At 39.8% G+C, this 22,631-nt stretch overlaps 1 protein-coding gene across 1 annotated transcript in view; it reads left to right on the forward strand.

The window, feature by feature from the left end:
• The window catches only part of LOC149312704 (phospholipid-transporting ATPase VD-like), an 80,858-nt gene that overhangs the window by 40,548 nt on the left and 17,679 nt on the right, over positions 1 to 22,631 (forward strand). The window contains exons 14-18 of the mRNA XM_089525194.1: positions 1,796 to 1,902; positions 4,767 to 4,893; positions 7,535 to 7,719; positions 13,207 to 13,516; positions 21,306 to 21,382. Of these exons, the coding sequence (XP_089381320.1) occupies positions 1,796 to 1,902; positions 4,767 to 4,893; positions 7,535 to 7,719; positions 13,207 to 13,516; positions 21,306 to 21,382 (806 nt within the window). The remainder of the gene's footprint in view (positions 1 to 1,795; positions 1,903 to 4,766; positions 4,894 to 7,534; positions 7,720 to 13,206; positions 13,517 to 21,305; positions 21,383 to 22,631) is intronic.

The following is a 22,631-nucleotide window of genomic DNA, read 5'->3' on the forward strand; positions in this document are numbered from 1 at the left end:
AGATATTGAAACAGGGCTTATCATATTACCTCTTAACCTTCCCTTCTCCAGGCTAAGCATACCCAGCTCCCTAAGTCGCTCCGTATAGGGCATGGTTTCCAAACCATTCACCATTTTAGTTGCCCTCCTTTGGGCACACTCCAGCTTTTCAGCATCCTTTTGGAACTGTTGCCTGACCAAAGCAGAATACAGTGGCACTATTACTTCTCTAATTATTTATTATTATTAATCAGATTTTTGTGACCTTCCTTGAAAGAGATTGGAGTTACACACAAAGCCCTGCATCACCACCATTATCCTTATATCAACCTTGTTGGATAAATAGATGGGGGGAAAACCTGCCCCAGCACAGCTCAGCAGGGTTTTTGACTCAAATGTCCCATACTTAAGTAAATGCGGATATGCTAAAGGTGTATAGGAATAGCCATAGTATAAAGAAAGTGAATGGGGAGACATTTTCTCCATTTCTCTTGGTAGCACAACTTTAGATCATCCATTGAAGCTTGAATACAGAATATTGGGCTGAACAGGACTTTACTGAGCTTGGAACTATAGCTCTCAGAATCTCCCCTCCAACATTACTAGGAGCTACATTAGCTGGCAGATTCTAGGAATTGTAGTTTGAATAAATAATTATTCCAAACTGTTAACACCACGCATCTTCATTAATGAGTCATTTTTCCTACATAAATCATAATGCAAAGGGTAGGAAATTTATGGGAGAACTTTTCCGTGTTGTTCCATGATGGTACAGATTAATTGTCCCAGGCTGAATCCCCATTGCAGAAATAATCCACTCTGACACCACTTTAACTGCCATGGCTCTAGGCTATGGAATTTTGGGAATGGTAGTTTGGTGGGGCACCAGAGCTGAGCCATGGCAATTAAAGTGGTGTCAAACCAGATTATTTCTGCAGTGGGGATTCAGCCCCAGTAGGTGTACAGTCCCTCATGACACCTCAGATCAGCATTATGGCAGCTCACGCCACTGGTCTCTTAATAAGGCTGCCTCAGCCTTGATTGTCTCTATATCCGTTTCTCCATTGGCTCCATTTGTATTTTCAAGGTTCATAATAAAATGGGAAAACTGTTCTTCTTTGAAACTGAGAATATGTTTAAATGCAATTGGTGTTTTTAATTCTTAATGCCATGGTGTTGGCAAGTTCTGGCATTGTAGTCCAAAAACTTTTTCTGAGCTCTCTGTCTGTCTGGAAGGGCTTTTCTACAAGGCCTCGTCTGCAAGTGAAACAGCTTTCCCCAGTTTACCACAAGATCTTTACCTGTATGAAAAGAACTATCCTGCAGAATGTTGTTTCTCTTACAAGATACTGCACAAACTCTTGCATGAGCTCTTGAGTGTATTAGCAAAAGATGTGGTGCAGTCTTTTTCACAAGGTGTTACACAGGCCCCATACAGACAGGCCAAAATAAAGCTGCTTCAGGTCATTTTGGAGGTATGCTGTTTAAATGATGCATGCGTCCTAAGAGTCCGGAAGCCACACCAAAGCCAAGCACCAATCCAGCTTTATTTTAGCCTGTCTGTATGGAGCCACAGTCTCCTGCAAAAGGCTTTAGTGTAATGATCTCCAAAGTGTTCCTGAACTGAAACTGTTGTGCAGCAAAATGTTTTTACTAGCTCTCACACAGTGGTTTGCAGAAAACAATTTCATACACAAGCAAATCTCAGGACTTTGCTCCCTTTTTGCAAAAATCTTTGTACAAGAAATAATGCTTTATACAGAGCTGGTGCATATTTCCATTTTACATGGGTTTTTGCTTATCCCTTTAAACTCAGGTGATAAAAAAACAGATAAGACCCAGAGGGAAAAACAGGACAGAACTCAGAGGCATCTAGATGATTATGCTACACAGGGACTACGCACTCTTTGTATAGCTATGAAGGTAATAATAATTAAAAATTAGCAAATATTTCTATTCTTAAAGGAGTAAGATGCTATTTGTATTTCACCAACTGGGAACTAAAAAGAGGTAAAAGATTCCAAAGCGAACATTTTAAAAGTTTGCATATGATAATCAACAATAATGTGAGAAATAGAAAAGACACAGAACAGCAAGACTATAGCCTGTTTATATTAGACAGGATACTTTAAGATAAAGCACAACACACTGATCAGGCGCCATCCAACATTCAAGCATGTATGATTATAAATTGTTGCAACCACAATTTAAAAGTACAGGGTGTGATTCAAAGTGAGAGTCAGAGCTGCCACATGGTGTTTCTTCAGAAATGAGTGTCTTCATTTCCAAGGAAGGACAAGTTCTTCTGCACACACCGAATAATAATCACACCCTTGGCCCTTCCATTGAATTGAATGGATAAATTGCATGCTGGGATGGACAGCATATGACTCTAGAGCCTCATGTGCACCCAGAGGTTGGCTACATCTACACTATAGAAATAATCCTGTTTGACACTACTTTAACTGCCATAATTCAAGGCTATGGAATTTTGGGAAGTGTAGTTTGTTGTGGCACCGCAAACTACACTTCTGAGAATTTCATAGCCTTCAGCCATGGCAGTACAAGTGGTGTCAAACTGGATTATTTCTGCAGTGTGAATGGACTTGTTGTTTTTGATCCTCTTGACTCCTCCAAATTCCATGGTCTGCCCTTTTTCTGCCCCTCCTCCCACATTAATTGATCCACCAGAACAGGTATTTCCCCTCTTTGGAAGACTTCCCCAGCACTATTAATTTTTTTAATCAGTTTTTCAAAATCAGACATGGGTTTCCCAATAATTCAAATGGGGTAGTGAGGCATAGGAAAGGTCCCAAGAGCAAAGAATTGGGCCCTAGATCTACCACAGTAGGCACCCCTGCTTTGTCCCCATGAAGCTGTGTGTGCCTCATTATAATGGAACACACAAGTGTCTTCAAGTCATTTCCAAGTTATGATGATCCTAAAGCAAATCTATCATGGTCCTTTTAAAAGAGAGAGAGAGAGAGAGAGATTTGTTATTTTAAATAAGAGCAAAATTACCATCTTATTGTAGTTTTAGCCTTTCAGTAGATGGCAGTGGAGGCTCACAGGTAACTCTGGCTGAGCTTTTTCCAGAATTCTGACTTCCTTATATGTTGAGTGTACAGAAAGCAATGTTCTGTAGGAAAATGCTCACATTTAGAAACAAATAAGGGCCTTATCTTCTTTTGGATTTTCTTACAATATTTGAATACACCAGACTCGGCTGCACAGTCCTGTATAGTGCACACTGCTTTTGCTTTTCAGAGAATATTCTACTTTTAATTCTTACAGTATCATCATTGATCTCTTTTTAATACTGAATGTGGGTGGGTTGGTCCTGTGGCAATCCATTGGCATGGGTAATGGGAAATGGGAGCACCCAAAAGCAGACAGTTACTTCTGCATACTCAGGAGGGGACTCCCCAAGAATCCAGTACTGTAGTTTATTACTTTAACAATTCATCCAAATTTTATGTTTAAAAAATAAATAAAAAGCAAGGATTTTTGAATGGGCCCAGTGCTGTCCAGAGTGCCAGATTGGTGTAGTGGTTTTATCATTGGACTATTGCTATGGAAACCAGGGTTCAAACTCCAGCTCAACAATGTAAACTCACTGGGTAACTTTGGGCAAGTCACCCTTTCTCAGCCTCAAAGGATGGCATCAGCAACCCCCCTCTGAAGAAACTTGCCAAAAAAACCCATGATAGATTCACTTTAGGGTCACCATAGCTTGGAAACTACTTGAAGACACACAACAATAACAACAACAGTGCATTGTAGAATCCATAGGAAAGTGGAGAGATAAAGACTCATCAGAAAGAGAGATGTGGTAAAAACATACAACAGAATGAGAAAGGGATGGCCTTGCTTAGGTCTAGCTTTTGCCTCACCCACCACCACTGTGCAGACCATGATCAAGTATCCTCAAAGAATATAACATTAAATGAAAACAAATAAATAAAGGCTCTTTATCCCTTGTTTATATTACCCAGTGAAAAGGACTTTGGGTTTGGTAGATGTCTATTGTGAAATTTAAAACATTTCCTCCTATTACAGTATAGAAATGTTTCAGCAGGGAAGACTGGCAGAGCGATCACCTTTTTCTTTTCTTACTTTCTTTTTATATGGCATTGCAGAGCTCAGATTGGTTGCAACTTAGCTCCTTTAGCTCTATATTTGCCTGTGCAAGAACTGAATTTTCTTGGAGCCCCCATCTGTCCCTGTGTCCCACCAGTGAGGGCAATAAATTGTTGGAGGACATGCAGGAGAGCCTTTTTTTGGAGATGAACCCCAGTTATGGTATAACTCCCCTAGGATGCCCAATCTGTGCCAAACCTGGTGTCTTTCCATCACCAAATCAAAGCATGACTTTTTATTAAAGCCTTTGGGGGCTAAGTGATTTTATCTGCATTGCACGTGTGCTACAGTTGCCATTGTTTTTCTCCACGGAGATCCACAGTGTTAGGGGGGTTGTTGTTTTTTTGGATTTCATGTTCCTCCACCTGCCTGCCAACCCCAGCCAGAATGGCCAGCAGCCTGTGATCTGAAACTGTCAATATTCATTTTTTTTCATGCTGTGGTGGTTTTGGGGAAATGTCAAATAATATAAATCCTTACCCGTCACAAAGATTAAACATTTTAAAGAGCTGGACTTCTAAATTCAGGCTTATAGTGATTGAAGGACAGTTTGAAATGATAGGAATTCACCTCTTGGATTGTTAGCGGTTTTTATTTGTAGTTGGTTCCCCCCCCCCCCCCTGTATGCCCTTTTGCTGATTCCACAGGTATTGAATGATGACGAGTATGAAGAATGGTTGCAAGGACATTTTTTAGCTGAAAGCAGTATAGAAAACAGGGAAGAACTGCTCCTTGAGTCAGCAGAAAGGCTTGAGAACAACTTAATTTTGCTTGGTGAGTTGCTTACAGAATATCTCTAATAATTATCTAATAGGAAATCTAATAATTATCACTTAATTTCATGAAGTAACAAAGGTAACTCAGAAATGTGTTTTTGCCACATCAAAACAAAGGTGAAGTATCTTTGGCTTCCAGACATTTTAAACTACAATTATCACAATCCTTTGGGTGGAGTTGCTTGGAGACCCAACGATGGCATGCACCTAACTTACAGAATTCATTTTTGATGGAAGAAGGAGCAAGTGAATGGACAATATGTCCATTAATTAGTAAATAATGTGGTACATACTCATGTATAAGTCTAGAAATTTTAGCCAAAAAATGGACTCAAAAACATGGGTAGACTTATTCATGGGTCCCTGTAAGTACTGTATTGTAACTCTTATTTTTTTAAAAAAGCAACCATCCCCTTCTCTGCATTCCCAAAAGCACATGCATATATAGAAGGATAATTTATTAAATATAATCTCAACATACAGTTAGAAATTATTTAAGGGTTGTCCACATAGACAAAGAAAGGTAATTTCATCCCATTTTGAGCCTCTGCTGTTTACATGATTCATGAGGCTAAAACGAGGGCAAAGTTGCACTCCAGGACAAAAAGCAGGAGCAAAATAATGACCTTTTGCTCCGCTCTAACATGGAAAATGCACATTATCACACTGACATATAAACAGCATGGCGTGGGTGTGGGAATGCAGGAAGGCCCAGATAAGTGGTCTGGAGCATGTGTCCTGGACCCAGTATGACACAGCCATCAGCGCCACTGCTCACCATTCTGTTGTTTTTTTTGTCAAGCATGCAAGCACACAAGTGGCCAGATGTACCATCAACCCATCACACCATTGATCCATTGCACATCCCTTGAAGTGGAATTATGACAAACACACCACGTCACCAATAATGCAGTGGATGCAATAACATAAACAAATAGTCCAATGGAGGGTATGGAGTGAAGGGGGAAAGTGGGAAAATATGGGGCATCCATGATTGTGTTTTGCTCATGTGTCACTGGACACACCGAGGCACTTGTACATGTGCTGTATCGCTTGTGCAACTGTGGACAGTCACACAGGGTGTCCAATGGGATGGCAGCTCAGATGAGGGGGGTAATTAGCAGTCACAGGTGATGTTTTTATGCAATGATGTGCATATATTGGAGAGCAGGCACAAAAAAATAATAGAGTGGTGTGGACTGCCTGTGGTGTTTGAACTGCCTTAGTGGACAGTGGAAGTTCCTTTCAATTCAAGAAACCTCAGGTGCGACCTGAGTTTTCTTCTCTGTCTGCTCAGCACCCGAGTGTACAAAATTTTATGGTTCTAAAATTTCAAGGCTTAGTTGTTATTTTTATATAATTAAGTAATCAGAATCCTAACTGACTCTTACACAGCTAACTCCTTCCCTAACTCTTCATAATCTGAGTTGAACCTAACTAACCATCCTGAGTCTAATTCCTATCTCTAACTGACTCATATCTCTCAAGGTGCATCTACACTGTAGAAATAATGTAGTTTGACACCACTTTTAAAAGACCACCTTTTTAAAATCTCCTCCTCAGCCAATCACCAGTCACCCCAACGTTCCATGTTCTCACCCCCTTATTTAAATTATTTTGGTGTTGTTAGCTGCCCTTGAGTAGATTCCAACTCATGGTGACACTGTGGATGAGACATCTCCAAGATCCCCTATCCTCCACTGCTCAGGTCCTACAAATTCATGCCTGTGACCTACCTGATTGAGTCCATCCATCTGGCATGCAGTCTTTTTCTTCTGCCCTCTACCTTTCCTAACATTATTGCCTTTTCTAGTGATCTATGCCTTCCCATTATGTGGCCAAAGTATCACAGCCTCAATTTGTTCATCTTGGCTTCCAGTGAGATTTCAGGCTTGATCCAAGGACCCATTTGTTTATCTTTTTGGCTGTCCGTGGTATCCTAAACACTCGTTTCCAGCACTGCATTATTACATATTTACATATATCGTACACCAGGTACATAACTCTACTTAACCTTAATTTCTCTAATACACATAACACCATTGTGTGTGGTAGTGCTGTTTTTACAATAGTCCAGAGCACCAGAATAACTTTTTTCCCTACTGAGTGTTGCATTATTTCCACTGATACATACATACATGCTTTATTGCTTTTGGCCAATGGCCATTGCAAAATCAAAGTAATAATACAATACACATAAAATTGCCGTAAAAACAATATACAACAAATTGTATCTGATAGCAAAAGTTTAACATTAACAATTGTGAACAATATTTCCACTGAAACTTGTCCAAGTTGGAATTCCAGTACAAACCAGAGCCCAAAGTGGGTAGACTTATGTGACAGTGGCATTTCCATCTAGGCATTTTCTTTCCCAAAATTGCACTAAATTATCTCCATCATATTTGAAGGGTTAAAAAAACCTTTTGTGGGGGGAATGAAAAAAATGGGGTCACTGGGGGCATGTGAGCCTCAAAAGGCCCACATACAGCCTAGGGGTGTACTTTCCTCACCAGTAGCTTAGGAAAACATGGCTACCCTAGCACCAAATACTACCTGATAGGTTATTTCTACATTTATTTGCATTGCTCTTTACCATCTGCTGTTGTTACATTTCATCAACCTGGTTGTTGTCAAAGGTGCCACTGGGATTGAAGATCGCTTGCAAGAAGGTGTCCCAGAAACCATAGAATCCCTTCGAAGAGCTGGAATTAATATTTGGATGCTGACAGGTGATAAACAAGAGACAGCTGTCAATATAGCTTATTCCTGTAAATTACTGGACACTACTGACCAGCTCTTCATTCTTAAGTCTGGTAATTTGGTACGTTTGACATTTGGTTCTTCCATAGTTGTATTTTACTGAAAATGTTTGTGTTGCAGTATAATGACTGTATGGCTGAAGTTCATGAGCTTGCCCATGGCTAAGAGGTAGCCCTCTTTGCATCAGAAAACAGCCAGGATGGGGGTATTCACTGGATCGTCTGTTTGTCTGTCTGAAATATTTTTATCTCACTCTATATCATAGAAACATAGAATCATAGAGTTGGAAGAGACCACAAGGGCCATCCAGTCCAACCCCCTGCCATGCAGGAACTCTCAATCAAATCATCCCCGACAGATGGCCATCCAGCCTCTGCTTAAAGACCTCCAAAGAAGGAGACTCCACCACACTCCGAGGGAGTGTGTTCAAGGTCTCAGAGCAATATATAATGAACTCACTTTAAATAAATTTAAAACAATTTAAAATTAAAACAGTAAAAGATAAATGGACTAAAACATATTAAACAATAGAACACATTTTCTCTTTAAAAACCAAAACCTCCTTACTTACTTACTTACTTTTTTGCAGGGTGATACCTGCAAATCAATGCTCCACACATGTAACATAGCATTGATAAGGTACATACCACATCTAACAGCATGACACAGATGCTAAGAATCTGAGCTAGGAAGTTCTTTTTCATAATATTTTCTGTGATTATCTTCAAAACCTTCTAGATCTGACTAGAATTTTGGTGGGAACCTTGTTTCCTCTTCCTTTGATATGCACAGAACAGTTAAATGCCTTCACTGATTCTCAAGGTCTTGTCTCTCCAGAGTGTGCTGAACATTCACTCTTTTTTTGCCTTAATGTGTTTTTTTCTTTCTTTCTTGTCTATTATTATTTTAGTCTCAACTTGTTATCATCGACAATACAGTTTGTAGCCTTAGGGTGCATCTACACTGTAGAAATAATGCTGTTTGATACCACTTTAACTGTCATGGCTCCATCCTGCACAATCCTGATTTTTAAGAAGCACCACCACTCTTTGGCAGAAAAGGTGAAAGACCTTGTAAAAGTACAAATCCCAGGATTCAATAGGATGTAGCTACAATGCTTAAAATGGTGTCAAAGTGCATTATTTCTGTATAGTGTAGATGCACCCTAAGGCAAGACACTCTCAGTACTGTACCCGCAGTCCAAAACACTGCAGAAATAATCCAGTTTGAGACCACTTTAACTGCCCTGGCTCAGTGCTAGGGGATTCTGGGAATTGTAGTTTATTGTGGCACCAGAGCTCCCTGACAGAGAAGCTAAGGGGCGGTACAGACAGGCGGCTAGATGTCGTCCCTGTAAGCCCCGCATCTCTGCTGCAGCATCCGCATGTGGATGGGGCTGCAGCCTTGTGATGTAATGGCGCCGATATTAGGGCTTGGCACATATGGATGCTGCACCGTATCAAGTCCTAATACTGGCACAACCGGCCTGTCTGTACTAGGCCTGAATGCCTAGTACAGACTGTACAAACATACAGTTTCCAGAATTCCCTAGCATTGAGCCAGGGCAGTTAAAGCAATCTCAAATGGGATTATTTCTGCAGTGTGTTTTGAACCATAGAGGACAATCATTCTCATGTCAAGTTTACAGACATAATTTAAGTGTCTTGAACTCCCAGAATGAGCTGTATTGGCTTTCTTCAATGTGATGCTTTCCCATTCTCCTGTCAACATCCTGGCTGGGTGTGAAGGAGCTGTAGTTCAGCACAACTAGGCTGCGTCCACACTGCAGAAATAATCTGGTTTGACCCCACTTTAACTGCCACGGCTCAGTGCTATTAAATTCTGGGAATTGTAGTTCGTTGAGGCACCAGAACTCTAGTAGGGTCAAACTAGATTATTTCTGCAATTCAAATGAAGCAGGGTGCTAGGTTAGAGCTGGCTGTGCTGCATAAGCACTGAAAAATGAATGTTTTGTGCAAACATTCTCCCCTAATAGAAAACAGAGTGACAGTTAATTATCTAAACTTAGATCAAGATTTCATCTGTCCCCCCAATTTCAGTTAAGAGACTGACACATTTTAAATTGGTCTTGAAATGCTTTTGAGAGCGAGATGCTAAATTATTGTAGTCATACAGATGGCAGTCTACAGACATTTGTCTTTAAAATTTGAGCAAATATAATTTTTCTAAGTTGCCCTTTGTTGTATCTTCCTGCAGCCTTGCTTGATTACCATTAATGTGCTAGGAATTATCTCATTAAAATGGAATTACTGATAGTATTCCAGGAAAATAATCTACTTAGATTTTCTAATGAAGAAAAATGGTAGTGTTTTTGTGTTCGCTTTTTAATTATCCAGTCAAGGAAAAAATGCTTAAAAGGGAACGTGTTCTTTTCTATATGCTAATTATATCCTTTTAAAAAATTTCCTTAAAAACATATTGAAAGATGGGGGAGCAATTATTTTGTTGTTCACAAAATCAAGTCTTTGTTTCCTCAAATGAGTCACTTGAAAATTGACAAATTAATTGGGTTACTTATTTAAAAAAATAGCCAGTAGATAAACTAATTTTTCTTATAAGTACTCACATAACAACAATTTAATTAGCATTTTAGATCAACCATCTCTTGCTAGAAATGCAGAGCCATTATGTCAGATTTTGAAGTACAAACACCTGCAAACATTATGTTGTGAGTCACTATGTATCATTAGCATGCAACCATATTTAAAGTTTCCATTTATTTCAGTAGGGGACATATCAGTAAGCTCCCAACTAGTTTCCAAGCTCTTGTGCAGAAGCTGCATTATTTCGTTAGAACTGTATAAGGACTGATACTGGTGTTTTATGTCCTTTGAGTAGCGTGAAGGTGACAATGTGGCACTGCCAAAATCTCTCAAAACCTTTCACTCCTTTTTAAGGTGTGCTACTGCTGCCACCAATTATGTGAAGGTGATGTCCACTATCCCACCAATTCTTCACTGTGAGGCTCCAACTTGGGACTCTCTTAAGTGCCTCTGCACTATAACTCTCTTTAGACACCAGCCCTCTGGGTTTCAAATCCCCCCCCAGCTTGGCACCATATACTCTTTGACAGCCACACACACACTATCTAATGTGACCCAAATCTAAAAGAATTTTCTCAATGTTGGTAGATTTTTAATATGTTTCTTAAATCACTTCAGATAGCTTTTTGTTGAAACAAAGTAAGAAATTTATTTGCATGTCAGACTGAATATGGCCCAGTACAGATGGGCCAAAAGGCGTGTAGCAGCTCCGATACTAGGGTTCGGAAGTGCGTATTAACCGCATGCTCCCGAACCCTGTGGTGTATCGGTGGCTGCATCATGGTAGCATCCCATCTGCACGGATGCTGCCATTTTGACATAAGGGACGTGCAGCATACATGTCACTGTACATGCCAGCGCCATAGCAAAAAGAACCTGTTTTTTCTTGGTTCTTTTTGGGGTGGAGGAACGCCGAGCAGTTCGGCTGCTGCAGCATCCCTCTGCAGCCAAACAGGCCACCGCCACTCCGCCCTTTCCCGGAGGTATGTACCACACTTAAAGTATCTCTTTTAGTGGATGATGTTCACAATGGATACAGTGCATAAATACCTTATTAGTTGCACAGTTTAATAATTCGTTTAGCTTGTCTATGGCGGGGTACAGACCGCCCAAAAAGGGCGGTCTGCCGGCACATTGTTTTGCTGCACGTGGAAGCCGCAGCGAACAAACCGTGCGGCTCCCTCACACACCAAAAAGAACCCGCAAAAAGCGGTTCTTTCTGCAGCACCATTGTGATGCCGCAGTGCTCCAATGACGCACTCGCGACGTCACAATGGGGGCGCGACATGCGGACGCTCATCCGTCATGTCAAAATGGTGTCACCTGTGTGTACAAGGGCGCTGCCATTTTGACGCCCTCATCACGTGCTAGGGGTGAGGCACATATGGACGGTGCGCCCTTGGCCAATCCCTAGCACGTGATGAGGGTGCCGCAAAGGCCCGTCTGGACTGGGCCTTTGTAATTGTTTCTTTATAGCTTTATATATGTTCCCTTACAGACTGTTCTCATAGAACCTTATTAAACTTTTGTATCATATAACCTTTCTGGTTATTTGTGACTACACTAGTCACCAAACATTATGTCTCCCATAGGGCACTGCAATAATATAATAAAGACATTCTTCTTCCCTTTCTTGGGTACCTAAAACTTTTTATAGCTGTCCCTCACAGCAGCCTAACCTAGTCTCAGCAGCTCTTCACCCCTCAGGGCACACTAAACATCTACAACAACTTTCAAATCTGTTCCTCCCTTTTATATACTCACTCCTGGGAGCAGCCCCCTCCTTTCCCTGATTCCGCTCCCATTGCCTAGTGCCAAGGTTCCCATCTGCCTGTTGTCTCCACAAGTAAACTCTTTAAAAGTTGCAATTCTACACAGGTTGCATGACTTCATAATATGTCTTTTTCCCCACATGAATCAGACTACACATATACATAAATACAGAGAGAGAGAGAGCGCGCACATACATGCATACACTAGAAAAGATAACCTCTTCCAGTATTTCCTGCAACCATTGGTTTCCAGTTCCAAGTTAAATAAGAACTGAGGCTGCGACTCACTTGCTAAACTTTTAACAAAGGGACAGGTGGTTTGGACATCATGATCATCATAATTTATCAAGCATAAATCATGGCTTTCATTATGCTGAAAATAAGCCACAGTAACCATTCTTTTGCTTAGCATATTTGTGAAGAGTTCAGAAGTTTTTGTTTGCATTTTTTTTTTATTAAATGCTGCATGTCATTTTGTCCAAAGACAAAATGCTGTGATTAACCCTAACTGTAGTTTCGTTGAACCATGTCAACATCAGGTTAGAGGACTGGCTTGTTTCCCCATAATCATAAATATGGATTTCAGGCATAACATTAAACTACAGTTAATCAAAATGGAAATGCAAGCTTCCATTCTTGTCTTCACAGCAGCATGCAAAGAGGAGGGGAAAGCAAACTAGATGATTCATATGTACTTATTATTATTTATTATTAGTTTTCTTCTGCCTTTCTTCAGATAAATAGCACACAAGCTCCTAACATTAAGACTCAAGTAAAAGCAAATATAATTAAAACACACCAAAAAGAGGCTAAAACAATTAAAATGATATCAATTTTAAAAAAAGATTCAACAGTCTTTTGTCACTGTAGGTCCACTCAGATCTCAGTGGTCAGTCTGAATGAAAAATTCTTTGCTAGCTAGGGGAAGGACATCAGAAAGAGGGAGGTAACCTTACTTTCCTCATCAGGGGTTGGAAGCAAAGCTTGGGAGCAGGCACCAGGGAATCCTTATCTCGTATCCATTCCAAATGTGATTCTAGGAGCAACAGTACCAAGAGAAGGGCTTACGCTAAAGATCTTAAAATCTCAGTATGCTGGTATGTCTTACCACCCAGATGTGTTTTGAAAAGTGAAAGTATGATGTGTAATCATACAAGAAACTGGACAAAAATTACAGTGTGTCATCTCACAAGCTTCTTTTTTTCCAACCAGGATGACTGTTCAAATATGATAGACGATATTTTAGAAGATATCAGGAGGAATGCTTCTTCCAGGGGAAGGCGCAATACAAATATTATAAGCATCCCAACCACTTCGATAATTCACATTTCCCACTTCACTTATGCACTAGTTATAGATGGACCAACATTAAAATTTGCATTGCATGAACGTGTGCAGAAGAAGTTCTTAGTGCTCACGGGACGTGTCCGGGCTGTGATCTGCTGCCGAGCAACCCCTGTGCAGAAGAGCCAGTTAGTGACACTGGTACGAAAGGAGCTGAGAGTGATGACCCTGGCTATAGGTGAGGTATTGTCTAAATTTTTGGATGATAAACAGTTTGGGCAGCAGGGACCTGTTTTTTTGTTGAGTTTTGTTTTTCTGGTTATGTTATCCTCTGAAGCATCAAGTACACACTAATGGTCCTATATAACAAGCTGGTTATGATTGTTCCAATTCATGTAGACTAGTGCCCATGCCTATCCAGTGGGTATTTTCATTTATGTGCTGAGTTTTCTCCTTCTGCTGAAGTAATTGAGAAGACTTGCTTTCTAAATTTAAATTTAAATGTTTTTCTTAATTTAGAATTATTTATTTATTTATTTATTCTTTTGCAGAGATGTTTTCCAATTAATTTGTCATAGCATATGATTTTACATACCTATGTATCTTGCACATAGCATGCTTTATCTTGTGACTGATCATTGGAAGTCAAGCTTGGCTTTAATTTTCAAGTCTTGTTTCTAAGGCACATATCTCTGGGACAGTTCCATTATGGGAAGGAAAACAGATTATTTATAGGAAATACACATTCCCTTGAACATCTACTTTGACCCCAAAACCCCACGTACATGAGAATGAATGCAGGATTCAAAGTAGTATTGGGCACATTTGCATGTCACACTAAAATTGATAAGGGAACCTCTAGACTTTGGGTCAAAGCTAGTCCTTTGGTCCAAAACTATTCCCTACCTGCATTAAACTGTTTTGGCACTGCATGGACAACCCACAGAAACCGTAGGCTTGTGCAATATCCTCATTCTGTCCTTCTAGAGGAGGAGATGGTCAAATGCTTCCACTTTTAACAAGCTGCACTTTGTTGTGCCATTTGGTTTTGAAACTGTGGTTAACACTAACATTTGTTAGTATCAACAAACCAACTTTTATAACACATAGTTTGAAAGTGGCTTGTTTGAAATTAACCATAGTTAGTGTTGACCATTGTTTGTTCCTTCAAATAGCACGATAAACAACGGCTTCTGAGCATGAAAGGAGCAAGGGTTGCTGTGACCTGTTCCTTTCATGCCCAGCTTTCAAAATGAAGCCAGTCTGAAAGTGACTTTATGCAGTAGAAATTGTAAGTTAATCACACTTACTCTTTCCAAACATTGGCTCATATGAAAAGAGTTAGTAGAGTAACATGCATATCTGTTACCAGATAGCTGCTTTCTCCACTCTGGAGTTGTGCACAACTGGGAAAAGCAGAATGAGAACAATTAGTAGTAGTTTATCATTAGGGAAAGCCAAAATAAAGATTCTGCAGCATTTTCCATATGAAAAGGCAGCATCTCTTTTCACCTGGCACATTAAAAGTCTTGTTATCCTTTCATTGTATTTTGCATATAGAGGAATACAGTCAGCCCTCCATATCCTTGGATTCTTTGTCCACGGATTGAAGCACCCACATCTTGAAAATATTATAACAATGTATAAATTCCCAAAAGCAAACCTTGATTTTGCCATTTTATATAAGAGAGACCATTGTATTGAATGGCACATGAGCATCCACGGATTTTGTATACCAAGGGCACACTGTATATAATGCAGCTATTTAAAGGTGTACATTTACACTGGAGTGCGATTTTCTTCAGCATTTATATAGTTATTGTTGATGAAATTATTTACTGCCTGATCTCATCCTGTTGTTGTTTACTGAGTCATAAATAGTACTCCCTTTGAAGGCTGAATGACAATTTGTACTTTTTTAAAAAGCTGGGATTTTGAGCAGAGTGTAGGGAAAGAAACAGGACAGAGGTTTCCATCGGTGGCTTTGACACTGGATTAAACTTTATGGAGGTTTTTTTTTGGGGGGGGGGTAACTTGGAGGAATGAAAAAATAGAAAAAGAATCTAATATTCCTTTCCTCCTACTTGTTTTCTGCTCAGCCCTTCCCAACTGTTTCACTTGCTAGCAAGGTAATCACAGAGCTCTCATAATATAAATTGGCATGTAATCAGTAGTTAGAGCCTTAATATTATGTGCAGCATAGTAGCTTTTCTTTGTTGTTAGCTTGTGTAGTTGAAAAAAATTCAGAGGCTTCCTGCTGACTCTGTTCTCTGAGCTGCCAAGTTACCACTTATATATTTGCAACTTTGACAGTAATTGAAGGCAATATAATTGAGGGCCAAACTAGATATGACATTGAGGGTTCTTTCACACTGCACAATTATAGCACTATTATTCCACTTTCACTGCCATGACAACATCCTACAGAATCCTGTGGTTTGTAATTTTGTGAGGAACTACCCTTCTCTGCCTGAGAATTTTAAATACCCCTTCCTAAACTGCAAATCCCACAATTCCATAGTTGTTAAAATGGAATCATAGCACTATAATTGTGTATTTTGAAATGGTCCTGAAACTATCTTTCTATTTAGTATGTTTTAAAAATGGAAATAGTATCAGTGGGTATGGAGATACAAAAGCCTCAGGGAAGGGGAGTAAAAAAACTAGGAAAAATGGAACAATGAGGAAAATTTCATTTATGAAATATTTTATTTTAAAATGGTGAATAAAATGTTTGATAGGGTTTTCCTGTATCACTACCTGGTCTTTATTCTTTTCTCAGAAAGATTTCTAAACATTCTTAGGACCAGATATTAGAAAGAATATTTAAACCATTGCAGAATATAGAACAACTTGAACCACAAAGCTTACAAACCTCTGGCCAGTGATAGAAAATATACCTTATTTCACCTTAAGGACCCTCACCAGAGCAAAAAGGCATAGCATAAGCCAGCACTTGAATCCTGTGATATTCTTCTTCCACCATTTAGTGAGGCCCCACCCCTGTAACTATAACAGTAACTTTAAATGTTTAAATTGCACTATAAACAGGCTGAAGTTATGCCATGTTAAGTTATAATTGTAATATAGTGTGTGATAGCTACAAAAGAGAATTAATTGCAGGTAACTAGCTACTTCTTCTTCATGGTCTCTGAGATTCACACAGCTGGGTATTCCTGCACCTGCACAGAGCATATTTGAAACTTTCTAGATAAGCTAGGCAAATTTTTGGCAGTAGCTCCATCCACCCCCAGCTATACCCTCGCTATTCCCACTCATCTACCCCAGTTCCTTTTCACCCACTGCATTAGCAGCATCAAGGAACCTTGTCTTGGTGTTTTCCTCATTGGTTTGATTCAGTGCATTTATCATCTTTTTCTCCTCTCTAATTCCTCAGCTTGGTCTCTTTTTTCTTATTCTGATTATGACTTGGCTTGCTATGGCTTCTTCCTCTGCATATGCCCCTGGTTTAGGAAATCTTCAACTTTTGGTTTTAACTTTGTACTGCCTTGAGTACAACTTTGCCAGTAATGGCTTCTTTCTGCCCTTTATAGAGGTATGCTGATTGTGAAGTGAAATTCCCTAGCTGCAACAACTACTCTCACTACCTTCATTGCCTGGGTGAGGGACACAGTTAGTACCTGTGTCCATTGTAAAGCCTTTATGCTCTGAGCGCATAAGAATTGTGAGTCTTGCCTTAAGGCTTTGCTCTACAAACAGGATTTCAAACCTACAAAACTGCCCATGGCGACTGTATCAATTCCACCCAGGTCCACATCAGAAGCTACGTCATCTTGCCAGTCAAGCAAATGTCACTTGAATCTGAGGTTTTTTCAAAACCTCCTAAACATACAGGATCAGTTTTGAACACTGATGCCAGCTCCAGGGCATTCTGTGCATTTAGAGTCCTCTTCTTCTCATTGCTTGGATAGACATGGAAAGAGGAGGAGAAAAAAGAAGAAGAGGAGGAGGAGGATCTTGAGACACTTGCCCCAAAGTCCACCAAACAATTTCAACTCCACCAGTGCTGAACCACTGGGCCCACCAAGATCAATGGCCCTGAAGCCTCTCTCTCCTGCTGACTCTCTGCCGGTTGTCAAGGTTCAGGTTGGGTGTGTTTTGGAGGGTGAGACTGAATGCACTTGACATCTAAGTGAAGTAACATGAATATGAATCACTGCATGCAGTTTACAGATGCATTCACCTGCATCTGTTCCCCTCTTGCAATTGCTTCTGAAGATTTTGCACCATTTGTGGACCACTCCCCTGACAGTTCTATCAAACCTCGAGGAAGATTGACAGTTTTTATCAAGTCACTAACTCATACTTGAACTTGCTTTTCAAATAACCCAAGCCAAATTCGATTGTTGTTGAAGCATCTTAAATAAAGTTGCATCACTAGTCATGGTCATCCTTGACACCTGCTGACAATGAGGGTTTGAAATTCAACTTCATAGCCAAAAAAAAAAAAAATCTGCCTCCACCTTAGTCTCTGCATCAACAACTGCATAGCCTGAATCCCCATCAACAACCTATGGGAAAGGATTTTACCATGATTGAATAAGCTCCCAGAAGACGAAGAACACTTGGCCAATGTTTTAACAGGGCTAGGCCAATTCCTTGGTGGGTCAACAGATTAACTCCACCTGCCACATAGCTGTCTGTGCAGCTTCTGGCTGATTTGGTGGCCCTCAAGAGGCATGCCTGGCTGCATTCATTCTATCTCTGTGCAAACAAGAGCAATCATTGAGGACATGCCCTTCAATAAATCCAACCTTTTCAACAAGTGTATAGATGCTAAATTGGAGTTCATGCAGAAAATGTGAACTACTGTGGAGAAATATGCTGTGCCCTCCACATATCAAGGCACTTCCAAACTCCATTACAGATGGCAAAGATCCACCTATGGCCAGAGCATTTCCTTTAGCCTATCCTTTGTGAGAAATTCCAGATACTTTCCTGGTCGTCAACATCTTCGGGAAAGAGGCTAACCTCATCCTTGAAATATTGTTCCACCTTGAAGAAAAAGGGTCTAGATCAGGGCAATAGATGCCTTTGACTCTTCAGTTCCTCCTCCCCACAACCTTTCTGCAACTTTCACAGACAGACTGGCTTACTTCCATTCTGCCTTGTCTGTGATAACCACCAACCCCTGAGTCCTCAACATCATCCAGAATGGGTATGCCTTCAAGGAATATCCCCCAATGAAGGTGTTACATGTGACTCCTCCTTCAAACACTCTCCTCAATGAAAACACCACTTTACCAGAAAAGGGGGTTATTGAGTCTGTACTGACATCAGCTATCCACCTTGGTTTTTTCTCCCGTTATTTCATAGTGAAGAAGAAAGACAGGGGACTTTGTCCCATATTAGATCTCAGATGGGTCAACTCCTGTATTCCCCACAGGCAATTTCATGTAGTAACCTTATCTTCCATTCTTCCATTGTTGCAGAGAGAGAACTGGTTCACAGAGTCTCAGGGAAGCATATTTCCACACTAGGACTCAACAGTCACATAGGCAAATCCCTTCCTTCACTGTGGAGAGAATAGCTTTCCAGTTCTGTGACTTTCCCTTGGCCTATCCATGGTCCCTCGTGTTTTCATGAAATTGTGCCTGTCTTGGAGGCTTCTCTGCATCAGCAAGGTATAATACTTTTTCCTTGCATAGACAACTTGCTCATAGTCATCAGTCCCAAGCAGGAGTTGATCCAATATGTTGATCACTGCAAAATTCATGTGATCTAGTTGTTAACTGGGAGAAATCCAGTCTTACTACCTCCCAAGAAGTGAGATTTATTGGTGCAATTCTAGGTACAAGGACAGCTGTAGCCTATCTTCTGGAAGACAGGTTTTGAACTTTGGTAAAAGTTGTGCTCAGAAGTCATGCTCCAGACTGACATCAGCCAGATTGAAACAGGTTCTTCTCCTGCATATGGCTTTGATCACCTCAGTCACACCAATGGCCCACCTTTAGTTTCGACATCTATAATTGTGGTTCTTGATGGATTTCAATCCACTGGAAGACCCTCCCCTCACAGAAAACATAGTATGCCTCGCTGCGCACACAGATACACAGCTCAGCCTTACCTGCATTTTCAATAGGACAAAGTTATGTTCTAACCTGATATATCCTTTTTGCCCAAAACTATTTCCTCATTTCATATGAATGAAGACATTATTCTACCATTGTTCATGCAGAATCCGACTTCCAACTTTGACATTCACTTGATGTTTGTAGAGCCTTTACAGTCTACATTGACAGGAGTTCAAATCTGAGACAGACTAACAAATTCTTTGTGTGTTACATTCAAAGCTAGGCCAGGCTGTTGCTCCACAATGATTTTTGAAGTGGATGGTATCAACAATACACCTTGCTTATGAACTGATTGGGAAGAATCCACTACTCAAATCTGAGCCCTTTCTACCAGGGCGGTAGCTGCCTCCTCAGCCTTCTTGAGTGGCATACCACTAGAAGCTGTGTGTAGAGCTGCTGTGTTGTCACAACCACTGACTTTTCAATCACATTATAGACTGGATGGTCATTCCAGAACTGATGCAGCCTTTGGGAGGACAGTCAAGTTTGAAACAGTCAACTGTTTTCATTGAACTTTGGGTGAGAATTACATTAGTTGTATTCTATAAAATATTTCCATGGTTGAAGTATTCAGTATGTTTGGTTTCTAGTATGATACTCCCACCACCTTTTGTGAGTAGTTTGCTAGTCTCCTAGTTGTGTAAACCATAGAAACCATGAAGAAGGAGGACAGGTTGCATACCTGTAACTGTAATTCTTTGAGAGGTCATCTGTGAATTCACACAAACCCGCCTATCCTTCCCTCATGGTGTATCCTGTACATTGTACTCATTGGATGCTGCTATGTGGCACCCTTTGAAACTGTGGTAAATGAGCAGGAACAGTGAGGGAATAGCGGATAGGCAGAACTACTGCCAAAAATCTGCCTAGCTCTTCTAGAAGATTCCAAATATGCTCTGCACAGGTTCAGGAATACCTGTTTAAAAAACAACAGTTATGGATATGCAACCTGACCTTCCAAGCTCCGAAAATACACACATCCAAGAAATTTCAGACATATATGAAGTTCCAAAATAACAGAAACCTTTATTAGCGATAAGTTTAAAAATTAGATGAGGTTTTATGTATACAAAAACAGTATTTAGTGAGATGTTGTTTTTCTTTTTTTAAAAAAAAGCTTTCTGTGTCTGCTGAAATGATGGAGAAGATTAAGTTCAGAATACACAATAGCTTTCATTGGTTTATTATTATATTGATGGTTTCATCTGTTTTCAGTTTAAACCTTCCAGCTACATTTCATAATCTGACAAAAACTAAATTATGTAAAATATCTTCAAGTTCAGCTCTTTGTTCAAGTTCAACTGCTTGTTACAAAAACTGAAAACAATTAAAATTAAATTATGTAGTAAATTTGTAATTGTTATCTGCATGATCTGAAGAAAAACCAGAGAAACCATGTGCATCCAGTAAGATTATATATCTGTATGATCTTAAGTTTAGGAAGAATGTTGTGACTTACTCCCTTTTATTATTAAATGTGAATTTTATGTGTTTATTTTATTGCTTGTTATTTTATTTCATATTTGATTTTATGGTCAAAATTGTCTTCTCTGTTTTTTATGCTGGTCTATTACAGCATTAAATTGATTGATATCTGTATTAATCAGTCTTTTAAATACCCAAATATTATTATTTATGAGCAAATGAAGCCACATATAAAATGTTTTATGTTCCTGAACTTAGAAAGTGACTTTAGATTTGTGCCAAAAGGGAAACAGGTAGTTTATTTACATGTGCTCAGGATTGCAGTGGAAGATTTCCTCCAAATGCAAAAAACTTCAAAGGAGTTATTCTTCCCAGTGCTCCTAGCTGCCATTTTTAAATATGCAAAGATACATGCAACAACACATATAATTTGGCTCTGTATATGTGATATGTTTTCTTTTTCATCAACTCATCATTGCAATATTATATTTCCTCCTCTCTTGCTAGGTGATGGTGCCAATGATGTCAGTATGATTCAAGTTGCTGATGTTGGAATTGGAATCTCTGGCCAAGAAGGCATGCAGGTCAGTTAACTGATGAAACCAGAAATGAAAGCAATGTTACCTATAGATATATTTGTCTAAGAGCCATGAGGTCTGAAGATCACATAATATATTGTCAGCGAGATGAAAGACTAGACACCAAAAACTTTAGAACTTTCACATTGTAAATCAAAAGACTTCATCTACTGGAAAGAAAAATACAATGATATTATACAGCTGTAGAGTTATAGATTTCCTAATATGACTTCAGAGATTATTGCATGTGGCTTTTAAACTACAATTAAAGCTGGAAAATGGCACATTTGGCGATACTTATTGCACAACATCGCCTCCAACCTATGTGTCTCAATGCGCGGTTTGTTGTTGCTGCTAATTACCCTCGAGTCAGCCCTGACTCATGGTGACTCTGTGGCTGAAACATCTCCAAGACTCCCTGTCCTCCACTTCTCTGCTTAAGTCCTGTAAATTCAGGACTGTGACCCCCCTGATCTATATGGCATGCGGTCTTCCTCTCTTTCTGTTGCCTTCTGCCTTCCCTAGCATTATTGCCTTTTCTAGTGAGTCATGCTTTCTCATAATTTGACCAAAGTAAAACAACCCCACTTCATCATCTTTGCTTCCAGGGAGAATTTGGGCTTGATCTGTTCAAACACCCACTTGTTCTGGCTGTCCACAATATCCTCAGCACTCTTCTTCAGCACCACATATCAAATGAGTTTATTATTATCAGCTTTCTTCACTATCCAGCTCTCGCACCTGTATAATGTAAGTGGGAACACAATAGCTTGAATGATTCTGACTTTAATGTTCTGCTGTGTATCTCTACACTTTAGAATCTTGTCGAGTTCTTTCATCACTGCCCTTCCCATTCTTAGTCTTCTTCTGATTTCTTGACTGCAATCTCTGTTTTTGTCAATGTTTGATCCAAGGTAAGGGAACTATTCTAGCTATTTTGATTTCTTCATTATCTAGGTTGGACTTACATTGATCCTCCATAGTCATTATTTTTGTTTTCTTTATGTTCAGCAGTAAGCCTGCCTTTGCACTTTCTTCTTTTACTTTCCTTAGTACAGTCAGCCCTTCTTATACACGGATTTTTTATACACAGCTTCAAGCATCCACGGTTTGAAAATGTTTCAAAAAAGTATAAATTTCAAATATCAAACCTTGATTTTCCATTTTTTATAAGGGACACCATTTTGCTATGTCATTATATTTAATGGGACTTGAGCATCCACAGATTTTGTTATACACGGGGAACCAAACCCCA

Source organism: Sceloporus occidentalis, unplaced genomic scaffold (genome assembly GCF_023333645.1).
Source record: "Sceloporus occidentalis isolate IW3139 unplaced genomic scaffold, rSceOcc1.0.p SCAF_5, whole genome shotgun sequence".
Lineage (NCBI taxonomy): Eukaryota > Metazoa > Chordata > Lepidosauria > Squamata > Phrynosomatidae > Sceloporus > Sceloporus occidentalis.